The following is an 18,496-nucleotide window of genomic DNA, read 5'->3' as shown; positions in this document are numbered from 1 at the left end:
CGGTTAAGTGCTGCGAATACTTGGCCTTCTGTCTCGCATTAATCAAAGAGCAAAGGACAGCACTCAGATTAATATTTTATATGCTGCGTGACACTTGGCAAGATGCCCTTCTCCGCTGTGCTACGGGCAAACTGACAACCATACAGTGTACCAACGATGCCTAATTAGTCCTAAACCAGACACAACAGAATTATTGCCAGCAGGGAGTGTGGTACGAATACCTCGATTCATCAGCCCGAGTAAATCTATGGATTCCATTCTCGTCATTTCAGTCATCAAACCGATGATGATAACATCATTTCTTCTTCATATTTTTCTTTTTAATGATCAATTCTTTACATATATAATTGCTGAGGTGTGCATGCGTATATATTATCAATCAGATACTGCTGCGTGTCTAGCAATACAGCGATTTTTGCTTTACTTGCAGCTCACAGGTCCATGACCTTGAGAGCACAATCTGGCTCTGCATCGGTTGGCACACAGAAACACATTAGTGGCCAATCTTTACTAATCTCCCATGATCCTACCTTTGAAAGATTTTCTTGATATCAGTGCTGGGGGGAGTGCATGCCTCAACCGCAGCATGTAACAGACCTTTATTTGAAGCAGGATGATATCAGAGGCATCATTTGCCCTGTAAGGTTATTGCAGGGGCGTGCTGTGTTTGGTGCAGTTGCAGTGATTTTTTCCCACAGTCCAAAAATGTGGTTGTTACACAAAAATCTAAATTAACTGTAGTTGTGGATGTGAGACTCTCACTGCGACAAGCTGTCTTGCCTCTCACCTTAACTCTCGAGTACTAAGCTCTCCAGTGTCTCCTAGCTATCTGTGATTAGTTGAAAACTAAGCACCATCTTTGAACACATTAGTTTTGAAACGTCCAAGGAACTTCACATACCATAGCTCGAAAAGCAGCTAAGAAAAAACATTGGGTGGAAGTAAGAAACGTAAGCATTTTTTAAAAATTTCAGTGGACAGAAATACTGGATTTTGTAAAAGGGCTTGCATTATATATTATATTTCTTCCTTAGCTTATCTGTATTTGTTCGTGAGAACCACCCACACCCAAACCTGGCTTGAAATTAGTGGCTAGTTTTTATTCGAGTTAATACAGCAGAAAACAGCACACTTTCCCCTCCACGCAGTCCCGTTCAGAGCAGAATAAACGAGGTCTCCAGGTGCATTTTATTGCTGTTGAAACTTGTATCCCGATGTTGCCACGTGAATGTGTTTAAGGTTAATTTGGCATTGATTTAAATTCTAATAAAACATTTTCTTCCCAACTACTCTGAAAGGATAATACATGAGGCTATCTAAATGCATATACTGGCTCCTTTTCGCCACATCCATTATTCATAGACAGCAGGAAAAACCAGTCACCGAGTTAGTCCTGCAGATGTTTGTGTCTTCCTCCTCTTCTCCCTTTCCCTCTCTTTCTCCTTCCTTTCTATCTTTATACGTTCCAGCCATGTTTTTTCCTTCAATAATTCTCCCCGGTGCCTTTCTCAATCTCCACTCGAGGTTTTGTCTTTAAAAGCCACTTTTATTTCCCCGCTGTCTTTTTTCCCCAGTCTTCAATCTCTCAGTTGTGTGACAGAGAGAAAATTATTACACGTGTATCTTATTCACACACTTTAAGCATTTCAACTGGATCTGCCTTTTAGATGCCTCCTCACTCTCTTCATTCACTATATTCAATAACAGTCGTGTTTTATTGTGAAACCTTATGTTTACTGGGTAAAATTGCCCAGATGTTAAGGAGATTTTTTATTCTTCCTCTCCACAGCCCTTCCTGAATTCAATACCCAATTGGGTGGCCTATCTGATATGAGCTTATGAATTGAACACAGTTTTCATATTGATAATGCTCATTTTGTGCAATTCATTGACCACGGTATACCGAATGTGTGGCAGAAGAAATAGAAATAAGCTCTGTGTGCAAAGGAATTGCAAGTATCCCTTTGGAGATAAGGGGGTTGTGTGATTCATTTTTAATTTTTATCAAATATTTCTCTTGTCACATATGAAATAAGAAGGGCATCTGAAGAGCACAATCCTCTGCCAAAGCCAATGATCTCTCTTAAATATTTTACAGAACGTGAACCAGAACTGAACAAGTATCTAAAAGGTTCTTTTTGCAGGAACCTCTTTATTCTGCACAGCAATCTGGCTGCATTTCTTTAGGTCTAAACAAAAATAATACATTTTTAATTATTACAATTTTTATTTTAAAGATACAAATCTTTTCAGTCTCAGCACCTTTTTGAGTGAACATGTATTTGCATGAAATACTAGCCTTGTGTACCCACTGAATATTTGTAAATGGTTCATTTAGAGCTAAATGATGTGGAATATGCAAAATGTCCTTTTCTTGGAAATCGAGGCATTACAGTGTGGTTATCGTAAGTTCCAGAATGTCATATAGTAAATAATACATCTCATATTCAATTCAATTCAGTTTTATTTATATAGCGCCAAATCACAACAGCAGTCGCCCCAAGGCGCTTTATATTGCACAGTAGATCGTACAATAATAGATACAGAGGAAAAAAACAGCAATCGTATGACCCCTATGAGCAAGCAATTTGGCGACAGTGGGAAGGAAAAACTCCCTTTTAACAGGAAGAAACCTCCGGCAGAACCAGGCTCAGGGAGGGATCTCATAGGAGGCCTGTGAATTCTTGGTGATCTCCATCTGATTTAAATTGTACACTAAACTTAATTTTTCTTGTCCACTGCTTGTTGCTAGCAGTGCGCAATCTGGCCGAAAGATGGGACCATCCTTTGGGCTATAATCACGAATGATCAAGCTCCCCACGTGGTCACATGACATTAGCTGTGAAGGTGCTTGCTTGACGACTTTGATGGTTCTTTCGGGATGTCAGTCCGCCATCCTGTTTTCTGATTACAAACGTCTGTGACCTTAAAAATGCATTTTGATGTTGTTACAACTAATCACACGGTTCATGTTGCGCTGGAAGGGTTATACAATGGTGTTATTTACTTTATGATGCGATTGGATTTCCTGTGAAATCCGATCATATGGAAAATTAGGATAATCTACTATGTGGGATTGTCTGATTGCTATTAAATACACTGAAAATATGACTCTTTCTATTCTGATGTTACTCGCTGGCATTACTATTACATTTTAAACCCCACCGTTATATAGGCAGCACAGACATTGCAGGTGGACGAGTCCTCAGCCCTTCAGTTTCTGGCATATTTGTCCTTAAAGCGAATATTCAGAAACATCTGGTTCTGACAGTTCATGCATGGTAAAACTGCGTTATCCCACTTTGTGTGGCATAACTGAAAACACCAAAAATGTAAATGAATCAAATTAAAAACCAGATCTAGTTAAATGTAATCAATTTAGCACTAAGGGGCTCCAAATCAGAAGGAATCAGTGCCAATATCCACACACACTCCCTGTTGTGTTGAGCTCCATTGCCTGTTGGAGCGTAATCCTTTAACTGGCTTTGCATTGCAATCACAACAGCAGAACTCATGACTTCTGTTATTAAGCTGCAGGCTGTCAGAGTCATCTAAATGAGACTTTTAGACTTCAAATACCTCGGAGTTCACATCACGCAGGACCTGTCATGGTCCTGTCACATCAACACCGTGGTGAAAAAGGCCCGACAGCGTCTCTACCACCTCAGACGCTTGAGAGACTTCCAACTGCCCTCCAAGGTGCTCAGGAACTTTTACTCGTGCACCATAGAGAGCATCCTGGCGGGAAACATCTTAACCTGGTTCGGGAACAGCACCATGCAGGACAGACTAGCTCTACAGAGGGTTGTGCGGTCAGCTGAGCGCACCATCCGCTCCGAGCTCCCTGACCTGCACTCAATCTACAGCAGGCGGTGCCGGACCAAGGCCAGGAAGATCGCGAAGGACCTCAGCCATCCCAACAACAGACTGTTCTCTCTGTTGAGGTCAGGAAAGCGATTCCGCTCCCTGAAGACCAACACAGAGAGACTGAGGAGGAGCTTCTTCCCGCAGGCGATACGGTCTCTCAATCACACCACCACACAGTACTGACCCACACATATGGTTCTTACACACACACTGGACTTTCTGGACTTTGGTTTTGCACAACACTGGTCACTATATTCTTCATTTCCGGTTAATACTTGTACAGCTGCTGTTATTGTGTATATATTTATTTATATTTAGATTTCTTCATACATTCTTATATAGTTCTATATTGTGTATTTTGTTGTACAGTTATTTTATTTTCAACTTTAATTTATATATTTATCTTTATCTTATTCTTCCCAGTTAAATTTACCCTTCATTCTAATTTGTGTTGTACAGTTATTTCATTTTTAACCTTAATTTATATTTTATTCCTTCCTAGTTAAATTTACCCTTTTTAATTTTTCATATTTATTTCCTATCTTATTCATAGCCTTTTCCTTTTTTGTTCTCTTTAGGTCACGAGCAGTTGTCCAAGCATTTCACTACATATCGTACTGTGTATGACTGTGTACGTGACAAATAAAATTTGAATTTGAATTTGAATTTTTTGGCGGTTGCAGTAGCATACCTAAAAAAATCTTTCCTTTCTTTCCGAAATGCTCAGGGAATAGGAAAAGCTGATCTTGTCATACAACTAAATATCCCTGTATTTCTATTCCTGTTCATCCACTTACCTCTTTCTTCTGTCGCACTCTTTCATTTCCCTTCTCCTCTCCTGTCTCTTTCGATCTCACCTCTTCCTCCTTCATTCACATCTCTCGTTTTCTCCCTTTTGCTTTGCATGTTCTTGCAGCAGCAATCGGCCACAACCTGTTCCGCTGACTCAACGTTTATTCTCTCATAGTTTACCCCCTTCGCTCTCTGCTTCCTTTCTGGCCTTGCCGATTCTCCGCTCCCACCCTCCCTTACGCTTTCCCACCTTCAATCTCTACAGCCAGTGGATTAATTTCATTCCTTCTCTTCTTCTTCACTCTCTTTCTCTTGCTTCTCTTGAGTGGATGCACAGTAGCTAACCGCTGACTTGTCTTGGTATAGATGAGACTCTTGGTTATTAACACCCTAATACTGGCCATACTCCAGAGCCCAACAATCCCTATTATCCCTACAGCATTTTTACTGTGAATCATAACTGTGGCTGCATCGCCTACTGGCTCAGACCCAGACTAATATTTCTTAACGGAACAGAGATTCTGGTACAATTGGCCACAAACATTTTTGCCTCTGCATCATTGCATTGCATTCATAAGTCACTCAAGGAGACCAAAGGCTCACATGAGCATAGTAGCATGGTGGCCAGATTAATTCAGTGCAACACACAATACACAAGTCCTAAAAAAAAGAACAAGTCAAGAGTGATCTTTTCTGGAATGCTGGTAATTCTTCTTTGCCCATTGTTTTGCAACTCTTGGTAAATTATGATTTTTCTAAACACAATGGACCTGCCAGTGCACCACTCATTCTGCAGCTTACTGCTCCTAATAAGCTACCTATCTTTAAATTCCTAAAACGGGCCTCTTTTTTTAACCTGGAGGGCGATTACTGCCATGTTGCTGTGCTCTTCAGCAAATAGCCATTGACAGGAATGTCATCTATAGACATAGGGGGTGTTATATATATGCACGTGTGTGTGTGTGGGAGCTGAGGCAGCGGAAAATACTGTGGCTCAACACAGTTTAATTGTTTGACTACATAATAAATCAAATGTGTCAGGGGGGATTATTTATACAAGGAGCGTGTTAAACAAATAAATCACCAGTTTTCTCAACTCTGCATTTTTATTTATTTTTTACATGCATGCTGCTTGCATACGATTTTTGCATTTGTGCTTTTTGTGTTTCGGTATAACTATCTAACTATCAAAACTGTCTGTTTTGCATGCGTGACACTGAAAGTCGGGAAAAAGAGTGATTTCTGGAGCATCTTTGCACTTTCTCTGTCACTGGTGTGTCCTGTGCCTGATTGCCGTGTATCTTATTCACAAATAAATAAAATCCAGCCCTGCTCTCTCTACCCATTGCATGTTTGTTTTTTTTAAACCTAAATTAATAAAACCATGTCAACACTATAAAGCAGGGTCCTTGTGAACACACAGAATGTGTTACAGTGCTATAAAGGCACATGAAAATGTGTTAACCCTGAGAGATATACTGTGGACTCTAGAATATACCAAAAGAATTAATTGATTAAGTCATACATTGAAATGCATTTAGTGCCCATTAAATGCAATCATAATCTTTATCAAAAATGCATGAGGATATCTGTAGATGTGCCAAATCAGCATGAAGCAATATGGGTTGACTTAACAAAGGTGTCTGGTAATAGCAGCGCAGGGCTTGTTCATGATGGAGAAAAAGGAGATACAGCTTCCTTTAGCAGCTTTTAAATTGGATGTTAACAACAGTGGGCAGCCAGAGGAAGGGCAAGAGATAAGTGACACGGGACCTAGCAGACTGAGGTGAAGGTCTGCTGCGACGTTATGTACGATCAGTAGGATTTTGCCTTTAAATGAGAGCCGATGATGTGAGGAGAGGCAGCCGAGTCCTTTGTCCGCGGGGCGGGTTTCTCTGCAACATTTTTGTCTGTTTCAGTTTGTTTCTTTGGTTTGCTGTTGCTATGGTATTATTTCCCCTGCATCTATCCTTCTTATTCTTTTATTTCTGTTTGTCTTTCATTTTTTTCCCCCCACTGTTTTCGCTTCGCCTTCACTCTGTTCCTTGCATTTTCTGCCTCCCAACTTCCATCACCTCATCCCTGTCACTGGGTCCAGTGCAGAGCAGTGCTGTGCCCCGTGGCCCCGCCTCTTCTTTGGCAGGGTGATGTACGAGTGGCTAGCTTTGACGTCACTTCAGGCCCAACGTCACAGCAACTCTGTGCTCCCAGGCTTGCTCTTTCTGGTGCTTTCTTTCACTGCCTCTCCCTCATTCCTTTTCCTCTGTATCCTCCATTAATCACCTTTTTTTCCCCCCCATCTTTCGCTTTCACTGTATACTCCTCTGATATGGTCACTTTTCTTAATGTTTCACGTTTTGCAAATTCATTTCTTTATCATGCCTTTTCATTATTTTGCATCACTCCGATTCATGTTATAGTCTCTCGCTCTCTCTTTGTCCACCCTCTTTATTCTGTTCTCGTCAGAAGCTGCACCCCCTTGATGTGGCTTGCTATTCCTCTCAAAAACATACCATGCACAGTGAGTTCATGTTTGATGTGAGCAGAAAGGCTAACAAAGATTACTGTCTTGTATGACACACAGGCTCATCCCTGTTCAGTTCCACTTATCAAGATAAGCTGAGCTCCATACCATAGTCTGTTTCCCACAGCCAGTCCTCCTTATGACCGTTTTTCCTTTACCAAATTCCCACTGACTCACCTTTATTTGTCAGAAAAATTGCCTGTGGCTTTGACAAAGATAAATATAAGAAGAGCAATAAAAAAGCGAATTGTCAGTCATCTTTGACTTCGAGAATAGCTCAGCAAACTTTCATTAGGCTTGACAAGACGGGACGCTGACCCACTTTCTGCTTTTGCTCTCTGTCTTCCTGACTTGTCTCGCTGCTATCGCTGCCTGAGGTCCACTTTTAGAGTCGGTGCAGTGGGTGGGACGTAAACTGAGAGCTCGCTCGAGTAAAAATGAATGAGGACCGCTCTTGTCGACAACTGCGACACGGCTCCTACTGAGCCTGTCCCATGTGCATCGAGCTGCGACAGCTTGAAGCATGTTTGTTTAATGAAAAAAATACAACTGACTTGTCCCGGACTTTTTATTTGCAAAGTGGTGAATATCATTGTGATTATGTAATATTCTTATTCTGTTTTCAGTAATGCAACCAGTACTGGACTGTGAGTAACTAAAATGCTTTCCTCTGAGAAAATATTAGAGGTAAAATACATTCGCTTTATTCTGTGTACTAACCCAGTTTATAAAAAGTTTGAACATTGTGCAAAATGTAAATAAACGCAGAATGCGACCATTTGTAAATCTCATACAACCAAGTTTATTTACAATAGAACATAGAAAGCAAATTAAATGTTTAAACGGTGACATTTTACTATTTAATGAAAAATATTAGCTCATTTTAAACTTGACGACGGCAACACAGGCTGTATTTACCACTGTGTAGCTTTTCTTTTAACAACAGTCCATAAATGGGCAGGGATTGTGGAGATCAGCTGCTGGACTTTTGGGACGGTAACGTTGCTCCCTCGCTGTCTGATACAGGACTCTAGCTGCTCAACAGTCCTGGGCTAGTCCATGTTAATGAACTTCAGCCAGCAGAAGATGCCACTATTTCTAAATCATATTCACATATGGTTTCTTCTTTGGATGATAAATGTTAACCTGCATTTGTGGAAGGCACAGTCATATTCAAAGTCTTCGCAATTTTATGTTGAGGAACATTGTTCAGAAATCGTTTCACAGTTTGTAGATGCAGTTCTTTCCCCCAATTGGTGAACCTGTGCCATCTTCACATCAGCTCAAGCACTTGATGCGTTTTCTATGTTCTATTGCTTTTATTTTCTTTTTACAGTGTTTGCACTTTTTTGGAATCGTGGTTGTACATCAAGCGATACAGAAAAGCATGGTCATTATAGAAACTTTGTCTTTGTCTCTAATTTGTCTTCCTCATTCTTCATCTGCTAAAATATTCGGTCAGTGTTGTTATAACACGTTAAAAGTCAGTGATGTGAAAACAATTCACAGGAATTGAAAGCTGTGTTGTTGTTTTTTTTCCCACCCTGCCATGAAATTGCAGCACAAACACACTGCCAGAGGGAATTTGTATTTTTATAGGAAAGTCATTTTGACAAAGCATAAGAAAACATTTAATCGGTCCAGAGGTTTACAAAAACACAAGTAGAAGCTTTCTTTTACTGGATAAAGATTTAATCAGATATTGAGATCAGCAGAAAGGGCATTCAATAATAACCCGTACAAAACATTTTTATATAGCTGCTTTTGTTTAATGAATTGCTTGTTGGCCTGTTTAGTGATTTATTGACTCTTGTTGTTCCTTAATTAATCATTAGTTCTTTGAAATGTCAGCAAATGGTAAAAAGAAAATGTTGATTTTTGTCCTGCAGTTCCTCTATTTGCCTGAAGAGACACAACAACAATATAACACATAAAAAGAGGAAACAGGGCACTTTTGACAGTTTTGGTTACTCTTGATTGGATGCCGAGGGAATTGGTGCATGCCAATTGAGAAACACAGAGCAGAGGTAAACTCAAACTGAACTACACATGAGGAAATTCAGTCTATGACCAGTTTCTTTTGGTCATACCCTCTTGTTGAGGGTATGACCAAAAGTGAGCGACACTCACTGAAACAATTTTTAAAAAGCCAGTGTTTTCAACATATTTTGCGGCAGGATGTTTTCCTGATCACATCCCCAGGCTGTGTGTGTGTGTGTGTGCGTGTTTGTGTGTTCGCTTCATGATATCGTACATGTGGGATGGCTGCCTTCCTTCAGAGAGAAAGCAATAAGAGCAGTTTAAAAAGCACAACCTTAAATCCTTTCCTCTCTTTTACAGAGAGGAAGATTTGGTTGCCAGGCAACATTCAGACAGAGTTTTCAATTAAGCCACTTTGACTTAGATGGTCTGCACTGTCTCTGGGTCCAAACCATCTTAACTAACAGCAAGCCGGCCCTTCTGCTTGTTTGCTCGGCAGCTTTCTGCAAAGAGATGAAAGACAAAATGTGTACAAGGGCCACTTTCGCACTAATTATCCAAAAATGGTTCTTTAAACCCCCCCCCTCTGAAAAAAACCCAGAGTGATTTCATAAGGTGATGTCATGCAGGCTGATTTAGCTCCACTTTGTGACCTGATGGTTAAGAACAATTGTATTGCCGTTTACTTTGAGTTTTGTTGAAACAAAAAATCCTTGTTATCATTTACAGGCCAATAATATCATTTTCTTTTTTTATTTTAGAGGTCTGCTAGAATTGTTTTACATGCTTAAATATAAAAAAAACTGAGCGGCACATCTTTTTTTCTCTGTCTGAAATATTCTGTCTTTGCCCTTGTCCTGTCAAGCCTTTTCTAAGCCTAGTCTGCTCTGATCTAATATTTATTAATGCAATTTGCACTTCTGTCTTCCACAATGTCAGTCTTCAGTCTTACTTTTACTACTTTTAACTAACTTCCTTTTTACTTTTCTTGGTTTTTATCACTGTTGTAGATATATAAATTCCTGCACTACTTCATAGTATAAGCCCCTTTTATTTCAACTGTGCTGTTTATTGTAGACTGTACTATTTATTGTATTTTTGAATGTTCTAGATCAGAATCAGACCTAGAAGTAGAGAGACTACAGTTGCTATGCCATACAACGCAATCGTATTCGTATCGAAATTCTCAAAGTTGAGGCACAATTTCTAAATTATTTTCCCTTTAAAACAAGTTGGACTAAACTCTGTACACACGATCAAAACTAATGGTGACATTAGCTACATTAGCCGTGCAAAGTACTGCCTCAGTTCCAAAAAAAGTTGGGTGATGTGTAATGAAAAAAACACTTATGTAATATGAACACAACATTCATATATTTATAATCATTCTCTCCCCCCTTACTTGCACACTTGGCTTACATTACCCTGTGACAGGTTAGCTAGTAGCGGTATGCTAGAGGAAAGAAGGCACACCACAGGTCAAGTGGAGAGAGCACTGAGACTCTCATCCACTGGGTGTAAAAGGTTTGGTGCATGCTGATGAGCTCTCTGGCCCTCTGTTATATTCATTATTCTCTTTTTTATTTCTTCATTTGTAGCCCCAAACTCAATACTGTCTGAGGAGTTTTGCAGTCACTAAACTTCTTCTTTATGTCCTGTCTGTGGTTTTTAAAAATTTCTCATGAACATTTTTGTAACCACACACAAATGCCATCACAGTGGTAGACATGCACCACATTTCTCCATAAAACCACAAAAGTTTTATGCAACGTGCCATTTCACAGCATTTTACTGTAAAAACATGTAAATGTCAAAATGGACGCTACAGTGCTACAAGCCTGACTGCTCATCACTGCCTTTACTACCTGTTGAAGTTCAGGCTCTAGGTCCTGGGCTGGGGTTGGCACCCAGCTTTAACATCATTTTGGGTTCTTGGCTAGCTTATGGCTTTTTGTGCAGATGCTTACAAAGAGCTAATGTTGTGCTAGCAGTGCAATGTAGTTATTTCTGGCTTGGGGGCAGTTTGTGCCATGTGGTCTTGTCTTTTTGTGCAATAAAAATAAACCCAGTGCACATGTGTCCACTTCTGAAAAGCGGTAGATTGCCCCACTATTTTGTAAAATCAGCCGATTGCAGCACAATTGCACAAAAAGAAGAAAAATATTGTTTGTTTGAACCTTTGTAACGCAAGTGATAGCATAATTGTAAATGTAATGTAATCACTGTGGCATGGTATGCTGCTACATCACTGAGAAATGGAATGTGATTAAATGGAATGTGTTGCTCCCAACACTGCAAATGATAAACCACATTGTAAACATTGTATCACATTGTATTTCTAAATAAATAGGTTAGCTTACGTGTGTGTAGTCTTCAGTCACTTTGCTACTCCTTAAGAAACAGAGAGCTAGCTGCTGGTATGTCATTTTTTCATATGAAACCAATTTGGCAAACTCAAGAAGAAGAATGCAGTTTTTAAATTACAGATTATGTTGAGTAACAACACCAGGTATAAAAGAAATTCTAGATGTAAAAGTAAAATTATTCAGTACAGATATTGAGGTTACAACTGGATTTGAAATAAAAACCAAACAAAACCCCCTTTCAGCAATTAAAACTCTGTTCTATAACAACCTGTTTTACCAGGTAAATTCCCTGTCAGGTATTTGTTGAGACTTTGCCCCAATATTTTTTCTTTCTGTAGCACTGTCCAAGATAAATATCACAAAGTGCTTTACAACAAAAACATTACTGAAAAAGAGGTGTCACTGGGTCCATAGTAGGACAGTGTGCAAAACCATTCAACATGAGCAACCAAAATAAACGCTGAATTAAATTAGAATATTTAGAAAAACTGTCAAGGGGTCCTAGGGCTTTCATTACCTTAGACATAATCCTGTTCAGGGTAAAACAGGGATTCAAATGAGTGGAAATTCTTCACAGTCCCATACAGATTCAACCAGCTCTTGATGAAAATATCCGGTTATTGAGTTGCTAAAAGCTAAAACTGGCTACCTGCTGCTGCCTAATGAGAGCTCCATGGTTAATGATGCAACAGTTCTCTGTGGATTCTTTGCTATGAGCGAACCTTGTGATTTACACATAATAATAAGATCAATATAAAACATACTGACTCGAGCTGGTTTAGGCATAGCCTTGTCCATGCTATCAGACAACACCTTGTTGTCAACATAGCTACAGATGACTAAATACAAAGGACTAAATGACCAAAAATACGAATAGAGTTCAGATAAATATATACTGTAGTGCGTGTATTTATATATACCTTCCTGTGTATTGAGGCCAAAAGAAGAATAAATGTGGAGGAAACGAAAAGCCTAACATAGCTGGGTGAATGCTAGCTGCGTTAAAGGCTTCGTAGGTGTTATGATCACCTGTAAAATACATTGATAAGTTATACCTATGTTTAGGGCTTATGGCACATGGCGCACTGTGTTGAGTGGGACTTGATTATTGGTGTTTGCATTCAGGTGAGATAAGCTTCTTCTTGTTTGTTGTTGCTGCCGCTACCACTGTTGAACCAACATTTCTCTCTCTGCCTTTGAATCATCCTGCTTCTTGTGTCTATGTAGATTCAAGAGAAATATCGAGCTCTTCAGGAAATTTACTGTAGCTGGCCACATGCCAAAACACACAACCCCCTCCCCTCGCATATTAATGATGAGCGATAGTGTCATCCCCAGAGTGCGGTGTCTTCATGTGCCCCCATATGAAAATTGACACCCCCTGCCTTAGTGCTGATACTCGTGGGAAGAATAAAAATAATCAGTAAGCTCACCCACTCACTCTCCTCGAGAAAGGAAACTTGCTATTCTTTGCTAGACTTGTGCTCTTTCCTTCCTTTTCCCCCTTTATTTATTTATTTATTTTAAAGAAGGGAAAAAACTTCCATCGTTGTGTCTATTTTCTCTCTCTGCATCTGTTGTTAGAATTGTCAGTGTACAGTATATCCAAATGTGCCCTTTCTCTTCTTCTTCTTTTTTTTTCTTCTTCCTGCTCTTATTTGCTCAGCTGGTCACATAATATCCACCTCCTCTCTGCTGATTCATATTCTCTATACTTGAATTCATGACCCCACATTTCCATTTTCTCGCTGTCAATCTGTCTGTGTCTGTTCCTTACTGTAGCTCTGTTTTGTGTTGATTCTGTATATTTATTGCTATTTCTACAGAACTGCAGTCATCTACTGTAAGTGGCTTACTGTTTCCTGAGTTACATTTGCAGTGCATACATACTGAGAGCGTACGGTTAAAATTAAATGCTCCTTGGTGAAACTGATCCCTGTGATTTTTATCTGTAGGGTACATAATGAGCTAATATTTTAAATGAAATGTGTGTAAGGAGGAAGTCTTGCACTGTAAAGAGTTTTGTTGGAGGGGAGGAATGGGCTGAATCTCTGTTACCAGACCATAAAATTTACGTCACTGTGGATGTTTCGTTTTCCTTCCTAACAATTACCCAGGAACACATGTCATGACATTTAAATCAGGTGTCATGACCCTCGAGCTTTCAAATGCTGAGGCACTTGTTCTTTTTTGCCATTTTTTTTTTCTTCTCTCATGCAGACACAGAACACACCAGCTTTCTCTGCACAAACAGAAACATGCGCTATTGCTTTGATGATCTCTTTGCTGGAACTGTACGTTCCTTGACTGAGAGCCTTTCAGGTTCGGGCGTCCTGGTGTGGAGTGTTACTGTCAGCATGAGAGTGGAGCGGCTGTCATCCAGCTACAGTTTCTCATCAATGAGGTAGGTTACAAAAACAGAGAAATGACTCCCATTTTTACTTGTGGTTACTTCTAATACACGCTTGATGACTGATTGCAGCTACTAGGCTGATTTTGCTATTTCAAACAACTGCTGTTTAGTCTTGAAATTTAGCAATCAACAGCCATGTCACGATTTTCTCCAACCTTCTTTGTTTCGTCATTGATCTTATCAGGTAATATTGAGCTTTTTCCAGTTTAGAACAATATGGCTGCTTGTGTTTGAACTATACTGATGCGTTGAAAGTTTATTGTGCCGAATTGATTTAAAAAACAATATAACATGAAGTTGTTTTACATCTTGTGGCAGTTTAACTGTTTTTTGGCTTGTTCCTTGTAATAACACAGTCACAGCACAACTTACCCAAACATTATTCTGCACCAGAAAACCTCTTATATAATTTTAAGCTACAATACTGTGCAAAAGTAGCTCGGTTAAAATCATTGTACAGTGCTTCAACAATGTTGATGTCTGGTCTCTGATGTCTTTTCTATAAAGGTACATTTTTACTGCATTGACAGTGTGTTTGAGATCATATTTTGCACGATGGTTCAAAATTTTACGGCACTTTTCTTGTTGTTGTTCAGTTTTCTCAAATCATTGCACAGCATGCTGAGATATGTCAACGGTTCTTTGATTAAAAAATACTATTTATGCCTGACTAACTGTGCTATCCTAGCTATTTTTTAAAGAATAAGCTAAAGAAATTAGAAATTATGAGGGTTTTTTTTTTTTCAGAGTTGTCAGCCAGCCTGGACTGAAAGGCTGGCTCCTTGGAAGCAAAATATAAAGAAATGAAGGAGCAGCTCAAGACTTTTGCACAGTACTGTACAGGCCAGACACAAACATTTTTGACTATCTTTTCAGACTTTTATCACTTACGACCAGTGCAGTATTTCATACTTAGTGTTTCCGGTATGTGTGCTTGTGTGTGTTAGCATCTGTGTGGCTGTGACTCAGCAGCTCAAACGAACCCTTAGGGAGATCGAGATGATTTTTTTGTGCCTCCCACACACACACACAGACATACACTTATATACATCTTATGAATCATCATCGTTACCTGGGAGAAAGCTGCCTGATTTAAACTCAGTTCCCTGAGTTTCTAGGGAATGCAGTCTGACTAATACATGTCATGCTCGCAGACAAAATGTGCAGACGTGTTCATGGAAGCTTCAGTAGTATGTAGTTAATGACACTACCATGTTTGTGTGAATGCTTTTCCTTTGTCACCTTCAAAAAAGGAAACTCAATGCCTCTGTTATGACAGGGGGCGCTGGTGAGCGCTTTGGCAGATGACAGCGTCCACCTATGGAACCTGAGACAGAAGAGACCAGCCATCCTCCACTCCCTCAAGTTCAACAGAGAGAGGTAAGTGGGTCGCGCATAAAAGCTGCAGCTGGTCAGAAACACCGCATACTTAATTGAGTCCACTTGCTTTCCAGTTTTTCTCTCAGTTGTTTCTCTGCATGCTCAGTTAGACCCCACACCTGGTCTGATGCAACATGAACCGTGATTTTCTGAGTAGGGTTAGTGTCAGTTTGCCGCCTGTTTCAGCTGTTAGTTTTTGCAGTCATACAGTGTGCAAACAGATGGTATTTCATTTGGCACATTTGTCTGTGCGCTTGCAAAACTGTGCACAGAGCACTGGAAGTGACAGAGAGTCTGATACTCTCGATTTCTCTCTCTGCTGGTCTCCAACTAAACACTTGGTATTTGGGTCACTTGCTTTGCCTTTGAGGTTTTTCCCATCACTGGGGCACAGGTGTGAAACCTACCCAAACACCTGAAGGTTTATACCAGTTTACACCACGCAGAGACACAAACATGTCATGAATAAAAACAGAAGTAATGTGAGTGATTTTTTTTTTCAAGTAGTTGATCAGGTATGGTGATGTAAACCTTTTCTCCACTGGACAAATCTACCCTATTGTTACCCTGAAGAAGAAAAGCAGTCTATACATATTTGTTCGGCCACTTTGCATGTTTCAATCGACTTTAAGTTATTACCGTATTTTCCACACTATAAGGCGCACTTAAAATACAAATTTTCTCAAAAATCCACAGTTCCCCTTATAATCCAGGGCGCCTTATGTTTGAATTCTGGTTGTGCTTACTGACCTCGAACTGATTTTATGTGCTACACGGTGCTCAAAAATCAAAAATGCTTTAGTACGACTTTGGTAAGCGACGAAGCTGCACCGCTTAATGGATTGTCTGAGCATTACAGCTACCGTAGTCAGGAGCCTCAACGAGTAATCTGGGTCCAAAACTCAGTCTTCTTCAGGTCCCAAATCCACATATGGATATGTGGACCATATTATTGCTCGCTAGTATACCACTTCCTAACATTAGATTGTGATGTAAATTTCTGAAGAATCAACACTGTTTTTTGCCTATAATTGTATTGTGTTATGATAATTAAGGTGCCAGGATAGACATCTTCTCAGGGTTGCATCTAAAGGACAGAGGGAATGGTGCACATACTGGCAAAATTCTAAGTCATACTGTCTGAATACTGCATTTTTTTTTTATGCAGTTTAAGTTCTGAGACACAAGTACAGAATCACCTCACCTCCAGGAAGTTAGTGTACACCCATCAGAGCCAATCATATCACTGGTCCACGATCTGTCACTGTGGAAAGCGGTGAAAGGGTTAAACCTCAGAACAAATGATCTGAGATGGCGATGATGTGATGGACAGGTGGCCAGCAGCAGCTTTTAGGGCGGATTGTGTTCTTGTGGAGGCGCTTGACTGCCTCTGACATTTAGTAAACATTGCCGCCCAGCCGAATGACCTCAAGACACAGCATCAAAGAAGAGCAGAGTTACTGCTAAGAGACGTCAAGACGGGAAAAAGAAGCTGCAAAGTCACTTGACACGTTTGAAATGGGAAAATAAGAGAAGACCGTTAAACTAATGCAATGGAAGCAACTGAAAAAATCTTAGGAAGAAGCTTAGAACAGTTAACGAATTTGAGATGGAAATAGAATAAGAAAAGAAAGCTAGAGATTACCAAAGAAGGTTATAAGGTAGGAGCAGGAGAATGGAGCATCCATTTAATTCATTCATGTTCTCAGCCCCATTCAGTTGAAATCAATACACAACATGTAACAAGTTGGAGAAAATTCAGATAACTGAGCTTCATGAAGAAGTCTTTCCAGTCAGACTCATTGGGAAAATCAGACTGACTATCTCTTCTGCCCTTCACAGGCACAATCTTGCTTGAGGTTTGAATTAACTTTTTATTTGCCCTGTGTATCCACAATATGAGTTTGCATTTTTTCTCAGGTATGAATAGATTTTTTTTACTTTCTAAAGACATACAACTTAGCTGAGGTGTTAATGATGGTAAAACCCTGCGGCAGACTGCTGACCTGCTCAGGATGTACATCGCCTGTCAACCGCTAGGATAGGCTTCAACTGCACCTTGATTCTGAATTAAATGAACAGAAGAAAATGGTTGGTTGTAGGTGTTAAAGTCCACTGTGTCATCTGACACAGCAGACAATATCCTCACCCCCAACTATTTTGCAGTGAGGGATTGACCCTGGTTCTGCTGGAGGTTTCTTCCTGTTAAAAGTAAATTTTCGCTTCCCACTGTCACCTTGCTCATTGGGGGTTATCTGAATGTCGGGGTTTTCTCATACTATTGTGGGGTCTTGACGTTACTTCACTGTTATTGTGATTTGGCGCTATATAAATAAAACTGAAACAAATTGAGTCAGCTGTCTTTAGCTGGGCTATACTCATCCAACTTATACTGTAGATAAAAATTGGTGCTTCTCTATAGACAAGTGGTAATACTATAGAAACCTTAATGTAGCTGTGTACATTACAGGCCTATCCGGTTGTTCAGTGATGACGCGACGAATCCTACTTCCGGGTCTAAAGTAGTCTGCGTTTAATATGGCTTTTGTGTTGTTAACATGTTTAATGTTATGTATTTTCTTCTATTTGATCTCAAAAAACTCCTAAAACAGTCAGTGATCCCTGTTGACCTCCCTCAGCTTTTATTACCACTAATCATTTATTCAGTTCAGCTCAGTTTTTAAAACCTTAGGATGTAACTACAGCCCAGCCCATGCAGCAGTATATGAATGACTAACCTCGTATTGTGGATGGATTATCTCAGTTGTTCTCCTGGCTGAAGTTTGGTCCTTTTACAGCATCCTGCCATGCAATTACATTTGTTCCTGACCACCGAGAACACTCACGTTAACTTTTATCGAGTGGAAAAAAAGTTAGCTTGTTTATATTATGCTAACATAGCTGTGTCGCTAGCGGTCACGTAGCACATAATTATATACCAGCTAGCCCAACTTCAGTAACCTTACAAACGTCACTGCTGTTTAGTTTTCCGTCTTCATTTATGCTGGAAGTGATAACAGAGCTGTACGTTTTAATTTGTTTCCAAAACCCCGCAGTCAGGACATGCTATATTGTATTTAGATAGAAGCTAGCGAGCTAACTCCCTGCTAACTTCTAACTCTGTTAAATGTCATAAATTCCGTTTTCATGGATGTGTGGATGTTAAACTCAATT

The 18,496-nt window shown here is 39.8% G+C and overlaps 1 protein-coding gene across 3 annotated transcripts in view; it reads left to right on the top strand.

Annotated features, from left to right (window-relative positions):
- stxbp5a (syntaxin binding protein 5a (tomosyn)) overlaps positions 1–18,496 on the top strand; it is a 108,798-nt gene that overhangs the window by 22,684 nt on the left and 67,618 nt on the right. For all 3 annotated transcript variants that reach the window (XM_085431897.1, XM_085431896.1, XM_085431895.1), the window contains exons 4-5: positions 13,852–13,933; positions 15,222–15,322. In XM_085431897.1, the coding sequence (XP_085288023.1) occupies positions 13,852–13,933; positions 15,222–15,322 (183 nt within the window). The remainder of the gene's footprint in view (positions 1–13,851; positions 13,934–15,221; positions 15,323–18,496) is intronic.

This window comes from Copadichromis virginalis, linkage group LG15 (assembly GCF_057382275.1).
Source record: "Copadichromis virginalis isolate Kocher_CV1m ecotype Utaka linkage group LG15, C_Virginalis_male_GT1.1, whole genome shotgun sequence".
NCBI lineage: Eukaryota > Metazoa > Chordata > Actinopteri > Cichliformes > Cichlidae > Copadichromis > Copadichromis virginalis.
This window is presented reverse-complemented; position numbering and strand designations above follow the sequence as displayed.